The sequence below is a fragment of the Pagrus major genome, chromosome 4 (assembly GCF_040436345.1).
Source record: "Pagrus major chromosome 4, Pma_NU_1.0".
In the NCBI taxonomy this organism is placed as follows: Eukaryota; Metazoa; Chordata; class Actinopteri; order Spariformes; family Sparidae; genus Pagrus; species Pagrus major.
In genome coordinates, this window is record NC_133218.1 from 32,531,374 (window position 1) to 32,543,382 (window position 12,009).

Below are 12,009 nucleotides of genomic sequence, written 5' to 3' on the forward strand. Positions count from 1 at the left end.
TAATGTATATGACAGTAGGACAGTAATTTGAATTGTTTTTTCTTGTTTGACTTGAGTGTGTGCGCGAAAGAGAGAAAAAAGGACGAGATTATAGGATGACCGATGGGTTAAAAATACAGTGAAGGACACAGAGAGGTAAAATCTCCTCTGTTTGGACAGTGGACGTGAACGCAACGCAGACCACGTGATTAAAACCCGGAAGCGACTCGAGTGTCAACAATAAAATGGTGAGTGTGCGGTATTTTTTTGACAGAAAACGCAGGCATCGTGGCGTTTTTGCTCATTAATTTGGATGTTAATTAGGAATTGCTCTAAAACGAATTATTCTAGACGAATAGCTCACGTTTGACTCAACAAAAAACATATTTTCAAGGAAAACGCGAAGCAGCTAACCGGGGTTGAGCAGTTTTGCTAACGTGACCCCAAAAAGATGAATATGGACGTAATGGTGCGTTTTGTTCCGAGCACCTCCTCTCAAAATCACTGTTATTTGTCTAACGTTTACTTGATGTAGTGTGTGGTTTCATCATTTTGTCTAACCTATTTTCAAATGACAATAGCGACTATTTCCATATATTTTTATTGTGAGCTAACGTTAAGTAAACCAAGCTTTCACCTGCAGTTACAGATCAAATCTAGCTTGTGTACTTTGTGTCCTTTCACCATGTAAATGCTGTGTTTTTGTTTGTGTAAAAGGTGGAAATGGCCTCTTCAGAGTGGCAGCTGTCGTTGAAGCTGGTGGATCAGCCCAAATCCACCTTCCACTTCCCAGAGATGATGCCAGGGGATGTCTCACCTGGAGGATACAGAGTGGCTACTTTAAAACAGCTCGTTGCAGCACAGTTCCCAGACTCCATCCCAGACCCTGAACTTATAGGTCTGTTACAGCGAGGGCATTCAAACACAATAAATTGGCTGTGAATGAAATGTTTCTGTGTCTGCGTGCAAGGCTGGCAAGGAAATTCCACTTCTCTATTAAGTAATCTGTTTAGTAGATTCCTCAAGGTGAATAAATGTTGTGTGTTGCTCTGCTGTCTCTGTATATCATTGTTATTTGTTCTCTGTCTCCGATCAGAGCTGCTCCACTGTGGGCGGAAACTCAAGGATGAACTAACACTGGATGCCTGCGGGATTCAACCGGGATCCACCGTACACATCCTCAAAAAGACCTGGCCAGAGCCAGAGAGCAATTCAGGTGTGTGTGTGTGTGTGTGTGTGTGTGTTTGTAAATCAAGCAAAATGTGATGAAGCTGTACTATAAGTGAAACTGAAAGTCTGAATATGAACGTGTGTGTGTGTGCTCTTTCTTCTCCAGAGCCCGTGAACAGAGCAACTGCAGCCAGGGAGTTCAGGGTGTTTCATGCTGCTCTTCACTCTCTCAACTCGGCCTACAGAGACTCGGTGAGTAGAAGACACACATAGGGACTTTGTTGCACCACTGTTGTATTGTTGTACTGTTGTACTACAGAGTTAGGGCGGCTGGGGCTCAGGAGATAGAGAGGGTTGTCCACTAGTGTTGTCAAGTGTATAAAATCAAAAGTCCATTTACCCTTTAGTTCATTTTAGTCAATGTCAGGAAACACAGCTGTGGGTCTTCCATCCACTGCTCATATAATTTCTCTCTATGCATTTTGGTGAAATATCCAAGCCTTGCATTATGTTACAACTGAAGAGCATAGGTTTAAACCTTGTGTAGATTCATTTATTCAGATGTTCAGACCCGGCTTCTTAAAGATCCCCTCCAGTGATGTATTAAGACACAGCCTGCTTCCGGACATCATGAATACAAAAATGCTCTTCACTTCTAAAGATTTCCTGCTGGACACAAGATGTCTCCTACTTTACTGTTAAGACCATTCTTATTGTATTTGCTCTGGCGGCTTCAAGGTTCAAGACAGATTCATATAAGTGGCAATTGGACAAGGATTTTCCCTTTCAAACTACTTGTGATGTCACAACTCATGCTCATAAACTTGAGAGAAAACGTACCCTTTCAGCAGCTGAATGTGAAAACAGCCTTATTGTGACAAACGCCGTTCATGTGGCAATATCAAACAGTTTAAAGGGAGTGCTGTCCTTGGTTTTTCTTCTTTATTTGGCTTTTCATCTATGCAAGCATCTCTACCTCAGCTTTGCAAACTGTTTGCTGGTCTGTTCAGAATACACAGAGCTGACCATATGCCCTGAACAGGCATGAGGCCATGTGTTGCAAACTGCTGTTAAAAACCCCAATATAGGCATATCCCACATCTTAGTCTGAAAATGCTTACTTCCGATTAAGGAATATGATGTTAACATGACTTGTATCAAATTCTTAATATTGTCATAGTCGAAACATAGCCAGTGAAGCACAAGCATTCAACATGTTTTTGAGTGGAGCGCAACTTAAAAATATCTTAATTGCGTCCTCATTGACCTCTTGTGATCATGTCTCGCGTCTCCTCTCATTTATTATATCATTAGGAGGACTGGGACTGTTGCCTGATTCAAATGTGCCTATTTGCACTTGGCCATAAAGTGAGAGAAGAGTGTAGGTGGGGATTTGGAGATCATCATCTCCTCGATCCAAACCTTGTCTGAGTTCTGTGAAACCGGCAGTAAACTGTATCCAATAGCGTTCGGTAGCTCTCTCATGCCTTACATTCAAAAAAAAAGTTTATTCGGTTTCAGAATGCAGGAATGCAGTGGTGTCTCCACTACACTAATTTTTCTGACACACAGATGGCGATAGTTGTCAGTACCAGATGGGGTCAGTTAACAAACCATGTAAACCAGAACACAACAGCACTCAAACAGCATTTTAGTCTGTATTCTGATCAGTCATGGAAATAGTTAAAATAAGATAAAACTTTATTAATTCTGAAGGAAATTCTGGTGGCAGAGACTGGTCCAGGAAACATTCACAGTACAACCAGTAACAGGTCAGGGTCACACACTGGCCCAGTTTTTATGAGAATAAAGACAATAGTATTAAATATTAGTGAAATATACAAAATATAAAGTGTTTTAAGAGTATTGGCAATGACATTGAAAGGCAGCTAAAAAAAAAAGTAATATTGCACGTGATAATCAACGTAATAATGCACACGATATTTACTTTATATTGTACATGACGATAATAATGAGAAGTACATGATATTGAGAGGAGATACTGTGTGTAATATTGAAAGGTAATATTGTACATGTTGAAAAAAAAAAGTAGTAGTACACATAATATTTACTGATACAGAAATGATACTGAAACCAGACACCAGAATCAACCAGAGTTTTATTCTGTTATTGAAGGTTAAAACATTGTTTGCTATGTGATATTGCTCATTTCTCTGTTTGTAGAGAACCACTAGAATGTATATCAGTAGTGACTCATACCACCTTATGTCAAATCTGCAGTGCGCATTAATCTTGCATGTGGTTGAAGACGAATTGATTTAGTATAATAAAGCAAATGGCACCCAAACATCACATTCCTCATTCAGTGCTGTTTGAGCATATGAACAAATAACTGGCTGCGACTATTCCTGCAACTATTCCTACTGCAACTAGGTCACCATCACTGCTTTTTATACCACTGTTGCTACATTAACAAATGGGACTTTCTGTCTCCCCCCCCACACTTAGGTATATAAAATGCTGACAAATAAAGAGTCTCTGGATCAGATCATCGTGGCGACACCGGGGCTCAGGTCCGACCCAGTCGCCCTCGGTGAGACCTGCTGAGTTTAATAAACACTGTCACGCCATCTCATTGCACCACGCTAATATGCAAATAGTAACATTTCCTCTAACACTGTGTTTACCTGCTCAGGGGTGCTCCAAGACAAAGACCTCTTCGTGCAGTTCACAGACCCTAACATGCTGGATGTGTGAGTGTGTTTTTTTTCTTTTGCATTTTCTCTGAAATGACGCACGATAAGTGAGAACAGTAAAGACACACAAGTGCAAAGTAATTTAATTTGACATCTGTTCTGTTCTGTTGGGTTTCGTAGATTGATCAGTTCACACCCAGCCCTCGTCAACGCCATCATCTTGGTCCTGCACTCTGTGGCAGGCAGTATGCCCGCGCAGTCCAGCGCCAGCTCCTCTCGCAACGTCTCTGCCAGTTCTTACAGTGATATGCCTGGTGAGCATGTGAAAGATGGTGCAGTAAACACAGGCAGAGCTTACTGCAAACAAATGAGTATCGCTAATAGTTAGAAAGAATTTCTATTGACAATAGAGCTGCAAAAATTAACCGATTAGGTGTCAACTATTAAATTTATCGCCAACTATTTTGACAATCAATTAATCAGTTTGTCTTCTTAAATTTGAATATTTTCTGTTTTTTTTACTCCTCTATGACAGTAAACAGAATACATTTTGAGTTGTGGACAAAACAACTAGTGGATTAATGGAGAAAATAATCCACAGATCAGTCTAATCATTAATGCCGGCCTAGTAGACAAGCTTTGAATATTGAAGCAGCTGAACTGAGGCAGACACCAGTTTTTATATTTTAATAAAATGCATACACCCTCATCCTCAACAACCCAAAGAAAGATGTTTAGTTTACTGTCAAAGAGAAACAAAGAAACAAGGAAATATTCACCTTTTTAAGAAGCTGTCAAAATTGTTTGCGATTAATTTCATTCCAAATATACAAATAATTATCTTTCTTCGGCAGGAGGCTTCATGTTTGAAGGCATGTCCGACGATGAGGAAGACTTCCAGTCGGTGAGTCTCTCTGCTTAACACTCCACATCAGATCTCGTGCACAGGCAAACTGATGGTTCCCAGGGGGCCTGATTGTATTTCTGTGTGTCTAAATGTGTGTGACAGGGGAGCCCAGCGGGTCCCTCCAGCAGAGCAGGAGGCTCAGCAGGAATGCGTCCAGTGTCTCTGAGTCACAGTGGGGCGACGGGCCCTCGACCAATAACGCAGAGCGAGCTGGCGACGGCGTTGGCCCTCGCCAGCACGCCTGACAGCAGCGCAGTCACTCCAACAACTTCAAGCCAGGTGAGATTTATTTACATTTGGAAAAAGATTAATAGAGACATTTTTATGTTACAAAACCCTGCTACATTACAGCAGATTCATCCATTTATCTTTTCTTTTTTCTGTCATTCTGTCTTTGGATTAGGCGGACCCCTCCAGTAGTGTAGCCCCCATGCCAGCAGGGACCCCAGTCAGTAACGATCTCTTCAGTCAGGCTCTACAGCAAGCTCTGCAAGCCTCCAACATGTCAGCTCTACAGGTGAGGCTATGAACTCGCTGACTAAATCCCACATATGCAATTCCCAGGAGGAAATGTACTTTGAAATCTCAAATAACTGGCCTGTTTATTCTGTATTGTTTGTGGTATCAGTTTAATGTCTCCATTGGAGCTGTAAAGCTGTTTATGCAGGAGTAAAGAAGATCTGTGCTTTAGACTCTGGTCGGCCCTCGGTTTAAAGAGCCATTCGGTGAATGTGTTTTTGTTTTGTCAGGGCCGCTGGCAGTCCCAGATGCAGCAGCTCAGGGACATGGGGATCCAGGATGAGGAGCTGATGCTGAGGGCGCTGCAGGCCACAGATGGTGACATCCAGGCTGCCCTGGAGCTCATATTTGCTGGAGGCCCAGGGCTCTGAGCCTGCACCCCATGGACAAAGGCTTTCATAGAGGAGGAAGAGGCTTGTCATGCTGCCCAGGAATGATAAATAATGGATTTAGACGTACAATATATAGTTTTTTTAACCTATGTACCCCATTTACATACAGTTTATTCCAACTGAGCGGTCATGACAGCCTTTTTCTTATGGATGTTACTAGACTCAAATTTTAAATAAATGTAATTACGCTTACCTCATCAACTCCTGAGCCCCTGTCAATGTTATTTCATAGGCGACTGACCATAAATGTATTGCATTAGTGTAGTCAGTCTAAATTCTCTAAGGTCATCTTAGAATGCTCTGATTTCATTCTTCTTTTCTGTTGCTGCGTAATCGTACAAGCATATTTAATCTCATTGCATCTAACATTGTCTGCTCAGCTTATGCATTCCCCCCGTTTGCCCACTAGATGGCAATGCAGTAGTTTATTTCCACCCAGCCGTGACTGATCATGTCATCCCAGCAGACTTGCAGCTTCATATTTGCTTTTTTCTTCCCTTGCTAAATTTAAAATCATGTTCCTGATCTGCCCTCTGTTGAGCCGCGCTTGAGAAATGGTTGTTTTTCTTTGTGGCTGCGAGCTTTCATTTCTCACAATAATTCACTGGCGTTGCACCGATAAGGTGAAGGCTTTATTAGCATCCACTGAGATGTTGCTGTGCTTGTCAGAGCATTGTTACCATTAGCTGAGCCCCCCCTCTTTGTTCACCCCTCCCAGCCTTATTACAGAAGGCTACATTTGCTTTGTCTCGTTGTCTCCCATCAGGGTATTTTAGGGGAGGACATATTGAGCAACCCCCCCAACCCCTCCTCCCTCCACTACCTACTGTTCTCCATCTACAGTAATTGCCCTGCTTAGTTTTATTACTGCATCTGTGAATGTGACAGCTCAATCAGCGGATTGCCCTTTCATGAGCGCAGCACCCAAACAGCGCTTTGTGTCCGTCTGTCCCCATTACCATTTTATATGCATGCGCACCTGCGGGCAATTTCCACCTCCAACTGCCTCCAAGGGTATTTTAAAAGTGAAGCATTTGCTGCTGTGCTGAAGGGAACGGTGTCAAAGCTTTCAGCGAAACAACAGTGAATAAAAGTGTCATCGACTTTCCTGCAAATTATTTTGAAAAAGGAGACGGTTGTGCTCACCCAGATGAAATGGTTTAATTTTAAGCCGATGCTGAATGGTTTTTGCATTGATTTCCGTTTAGACTTGTCGTCGTGTGCTTTTGTTTTGCTTCTGTGAAGTCAGATGTGGAATCCGCATTGTTTTGTGTCTTGTTTACTGTTTTTCAGCTGTCATCACAGGCCTGATAACCGCAGCGTTCAGTTCAACTTTAACAATTCACAGTGGAAAATCGTGTGAAGTCGTCATGGAGACACTCGACGGCGTGTGAAATGCCGTCACACGTATGGCATGGAAGAGCTGTTATTGCCCCATGTGTAGAACCCTTTTGTTGTCGGCCGTGAGAGAAGTATTGGCTGTGCGTAATCTCTCAGGACCCTCGCCTGATATTAAACCCTCTATATCCAACTGAATGTCATAAGAGTGCTCAAATTACAACTCGGGGTGTGAACTGAACCCTTTCATCAGCTCTCCATCGATGTAAGCTATTCCAGAAACACTGAAAGAGTATATTTAATCCACTAAAATGATAGGAATGAAGATGATGTTGTCATGGCAGCAAGTCTGAAGGCATGAAAGCAAGAGGTGACGCTTAAATTATTTCTCCTTTTTAATAGGGGCTGTATTGTTCCTGTCATCTCCACGCAAGCACCAACTCTGAAGGTCTCAGAGCAGAAATGACAGAAAGCAAGCTGTTATTTCTTTCTCTGTCTAGTGCCTGCACTTCAACCTACGGTCAAAGAGGTTTCGAACAGGTGTGAAGAATCGCATCATTCTGCAAGAGTTTGTCAGACTGCTCTCTGCGTGTTCTTTTAGTTTTAACACAGTGACACAGTGGCGGATGCATATCTGTGAAAAAGCCACCTCTGAGCAGGAACAGGAAACGGCAAATCACAAACTAGAAAGATGCCTTCCTAACGAACGAATCAAGCCCCGGAGCTTTGAAGCTGGCACAAATCTGCCCAATTACTCCCACAGTGACCTGGGATTCAGGTAATGAGCAAGGTTTTGCACCGTCTCATTATGGGCAATATGTTAAGCCAATAGAAATCACCAATGCCAGACCTTTTGAAATGGTGTAAAAGCCCCTCTAATCAAGTCTTCACAGACAAGAAGAACAATACCAACTCCATTCTCTCCAGATGAAATCCTCCGACGTGCCAGAGGAGAGGGGAAGGATAGAGTTGGTATAATGCCCTCCATCCGCTTTTGTCTTTCTGAAAGGAGGCAACCCACGTGTTATTAACATAAGGTCTGTTACCTGAGATTGCTTTCTGCCCGGCGTGACTGAGCGGAATATGAAATGAGGTTCTGATGGACACCATGGCCATTTTATCCCCTCGTGGCCCATTCATTGCTTTCAGGCCATGCTTTTATTCTTCTCCTCTTCTTTTTTTCTGCCACTCTTTTTCGTCCACAAAAGCTTCTTTGATGCTTTTCATCCCAGGTGCTTTAACCCTTGATGGAGCTTCTCTGGAGGAGAACAGAGCTGCTGCAGCAGAGGGAGAGACAAAGATCGTGCACAAACCAGCGGAAGGAAACTTAAAATAGCAACTTCACTCTCTGTGCTGTCTGAGGTTGTGGATTTGATTGAGTCGGTTGAGATAAAAGAAAAACTGCAGTTAAATCCGACGTGACATTTGAAATAGAAATTTTCAGAATTAATTCTTGTCATAAATGCAAACGGAAGCTCTGAGGCAAGTGAGGACATTTTTAATCTGGTGATCCATTTTCTAAGTCGGATCTCATTGTTTTCCCATCCTGTGTTTATGACTGCAGTATGGAAGCCCTGAGGGGCAGGTGAAGAATCTTTCTTGATGGTGACCCATTTACTAAATCTGATTAGAAGTTGTTGTTTTTTTCATGTGTGAACCCGAGTGATTTTTTTTGTTTGTTTTTTTCAGGGGTTTTTTCATGTGTAAAACCTGATTGACAAAAAAAAAATTCAGGAGAAAAATAAATGTCACTTGGTTTCACACATGAAAAAAGAATCTCTTAAAAACATTTTTCACGTTTTCACAGATGGGGGGGAGAAATTATGAATTTATAAAGATTATCCTGGCAAAACTTTTTTCCCCACCAGTTCTCAAGTCATAAACAGAACAATTTAGATCAAACTTAGGTAATGGATCAACAGAAAAAAATTCTCCCTTGCCCCTCAGGGCTTCCGTATTGTTTTCATCTGTGACAACCTGTGGGGAAAAAAATAAATAAAAAAATTCCTGAGTGAAACCTTGTGATCTTTTTAAATGTGTAAAACCTGACTGAAAAAAAAAAAAATTCACATGGTTTCACATAATCTCTTGGAAAAAAACATTTTTTCACGTTTTCACACATGGAGGAAAAAAATGTTTTAAGAACTTATAAAGATTATCCTTGCAAAAAAACAAAATTCACACCAGTTCTCAAGTCATAAACACAAGAGAGAACAACTTAGATCAAACTTAGGTAATGGATCAACTGAAAAAAATTCTACTGTTTTCATCTGTGACAACCTGTGGAGAAAAAAAATAAATAAATCACGAGTGAAAACTAGTGATTTTTGCAGGGTTTTTTCATGTGTAAAACCTGATTGACAAAATAAAAAATTCAGGAGAAAAAAAAAATTCATTTGGTTTCACACATGAAAAAAAATCTCTTGAAAAAAACATTTTTTCACGTTTTCACAGTTGGGGAAAAATTTTTTTTAAGAACTTATAAAGATTATCCTGGCAAAACTTTTTTTCCCACCAGTTCTCAAGTCATAAACAGAACAATATAGATCAAACTTAGGTAATGGATCAACAGAAAAAAATTCTCCCTTGCCCTTCAGGGCTTCCGTATTGTTTTCATCTGTGACAAGCTGTGGGGAAAAAAATAAATAAAAAAATTCCTGAGTGAAACCTTGTGATTTTTTTAAATGTGTAAAACCTGACTGAAAAAAAAAAAATTCACATGGTTTCACATAATCTCTTGGAAAAAAACATTTTTTCACGTTTTCACACATGGAGGAAAAAAATGTTTTAAGAACTTATAAAGATTATCCTTGCAAAAAAACAAAATTCACACCAGTTCTCAAGTCATAAACACAAGAGAGAACAACTTAGATCAAACTTAGGTAATGGATCAACTGAAAAAAATTCTACTGTTTTCATCTGTGACAACCTGTGGAGAAAAAAATAAAATAAATCATGAGTGAAAACTAGTGATTTTTGCAGGGTTTTTTCATGTGTAAAACCTGATTGACAAAAACAAAAAATTCAGGAGAAAAAAAAATTCACTTGGTTTCACACATGAAAAAAAAAATCTCTTGAAGAAAACATTTTTTTCACGTTTTCACAGTTGGGGAAATTTTGGGGGGAAAAAAAAAATGAGTGAAACCTAGTGTTTTTTTATGTGTAAAACCTGATTGACAATTTTTGTTTTTCAGGAGATTAAAAAAAATCTCTTGAAAACATTTTTTTTCACATTTTCACATATGGGAAAAAAATGTTTTAAAAAACTTTTTTTTCCCACCAGTTCTCAATTCATAAACACAGGAGATAACAATTTAGATCAAACTTAGGCAATGGATCAACAGACTCTCTCTTGCCCCTCGGGGGCTTCCATATTGTTTTCATCTGTGACAACCTGCGAAATAAAAAAAAATTAAATAAATAAATAAATCATGAGTGAAACCTGAGTGATTTTTTTCTTTTCATGAGATCTTTTTTAGCAGAAAAAAAAACACTGACACACATGAACATTTTTTTTTCTCCTGGAAGAAAACTTCAAACGTCCTTTGCCCCTCGGGGCTTCTGTATAAACTTGTGTGTGGTCAGTGATGTTATTGAAAAATATTGTTTGGGGATGTTTGTGGATGTTTATTTGTTTCCTTTTAAGTAGAATTCCCAAAGAAAAATGACCAATCAACAAACAAATTGTCACCGTCATGGTCATATCATACAAATGTTCTCAGTTGCACACGGACAAACGAAGCTGAAAACAGTTTCTGTGTCGGAGCCACACAGACAAAGTCCTCACTGTCTGGCTGTCACATACCGTACCAGCCAAACTCGAGGTGTGTGCGTTCCAGATTCTGCCTACTATCAAACGAGTCGAGAGGCTGCGAATGTTCAATGTCTCCTTTCATCAACCCCCTGCCTGTGCTCTTCCTGACTGCCTGCCACATGTTTTGTGGCCGAGATGAGCCGTGTGAAAACTGTTTTTGCTGTCACAATTTAACAGTTCTGAAAGAGATTTTAGGGATTTGAACAGTACTGACTGCAGTCTAATTTACATGTAAAAGTAAGTATGATAGCTTTAACGTATTTGTGTCTGGCTGAGAAGTATCCAAAAACCACAGAAAAGAAAGAACGTACATGTAAACTGACTAAAAGCTGGTATAATACTGCACAAAGTACTAGAGAAGCTTAAAAAAAAATACAGACAAGAAACTAGAGCTTTTGTTGTTGTTGTTGTGGCAAAGCATCCATGAAACACGGATTTGCTGGGGGGTTTTTTTCTATGTCTATGAGGCGATGTAATTCAGCACTAATTATAGGGAAAACACAGACAGTTCAGTTGGTACACTTCCAGTTAATTAATTCAGAATAATTGGTCGCAGTGCACAGCAGGTCATCTGAACATGGAAATGTAAAAGTTTGTCTACAGGCGAGCATACAGTTCATAAATATGGAGGATTAAGTTTTCACAAAATCACTAATATCAAGTGCTTTGTTGTTCGACTGCATGATTTTAGCACATGTCAGGGGACCTTGAGTGCCGTGGAATAATAAAATGTTTAAATAAAATGTATTATTATTATTATTATTGTTAGGTTAAAGGTGCAATATGTGAGAATTTGCCACCAGTCAAAATTCATACTCCAAACCAATAGGGGGCAGCATATCCCCAGAGTAACCACTTATGGCCATATACTGTAGCTGTGGTTAGCTAGTTAGCTCAGTTAGCTGTGCAGCTAGAAGTCCAGACAGGGAGGTCGGAGCACCGGGGAAGTGTTGGTGTTTATATCGGCAGCATGGGAGCTTTGGACCAGGATGAGGAAGGGCTATGGTTAGCATGCTAACTTCAGTAGATATCTCTGCAACACAATATACAGACGTCATAAAGTCCAAACTGTTTTTTTTTCCACATTTTATTATTACAATTTATTTAATTTTTTGAATGTTTTCAACTAAAATTTGTATATATATATCCCACCTTTAACATGAACTTGGGTTTAAATTGCATCCCCCCATAGTTAGCCCCCACATCTTCAAGGAAACTTCCTAGAAAATGAGT

At 40.2% G+C, this 12,009-nt stretch overlaps 1 protein-coding gene across 2 annotated transcripts; it reads left to right on the forward strand.

The window, feature by feature from the left end:
- The first annotated feature begins 158 nt into the window (after positions 1-158).
- Positions 159-5,825, forward strand: LOC140995151 (ubiquitin-like protein 7). 2 transcript variants are annotated; one of them, XM_073465093.1, is made up of 12 exons: positions 201-227; positions 374-448; positions 697-877; positions 1,076-1,195; positions 1,316-1,401; positions 3,619-3,703; positions 3,806-3,863; positions 3,987-4,120; positions 4,661-4,710; positions 4,816-4,992; positions 5,117-5,230; positions 5,463-5,825. In XM_073465093.1, exons 2-12 carry the CDS (start codon positions 431-433, stop codon positions 5,601-5,603), a joined length of 1,164 nt encoding a protein of 387 aa, XP_073321194.1. In that variant the 5' UTR covers positions 201-227; positions 374-430; the 3' UTR covers positions 5,604-5,825. The 2 variants fall into 2 exon arrangements, with proteins under 2 accessions (XP_073321195.1, XP_073321194.1); XM_073465094.1 differs by lacking the exon at positions 374-448 and having other exon boundaries at positions 159-227.
- The last annotated feature ends 6,184 nt before the right edge of the window (positions 5,826-12,009 follow it).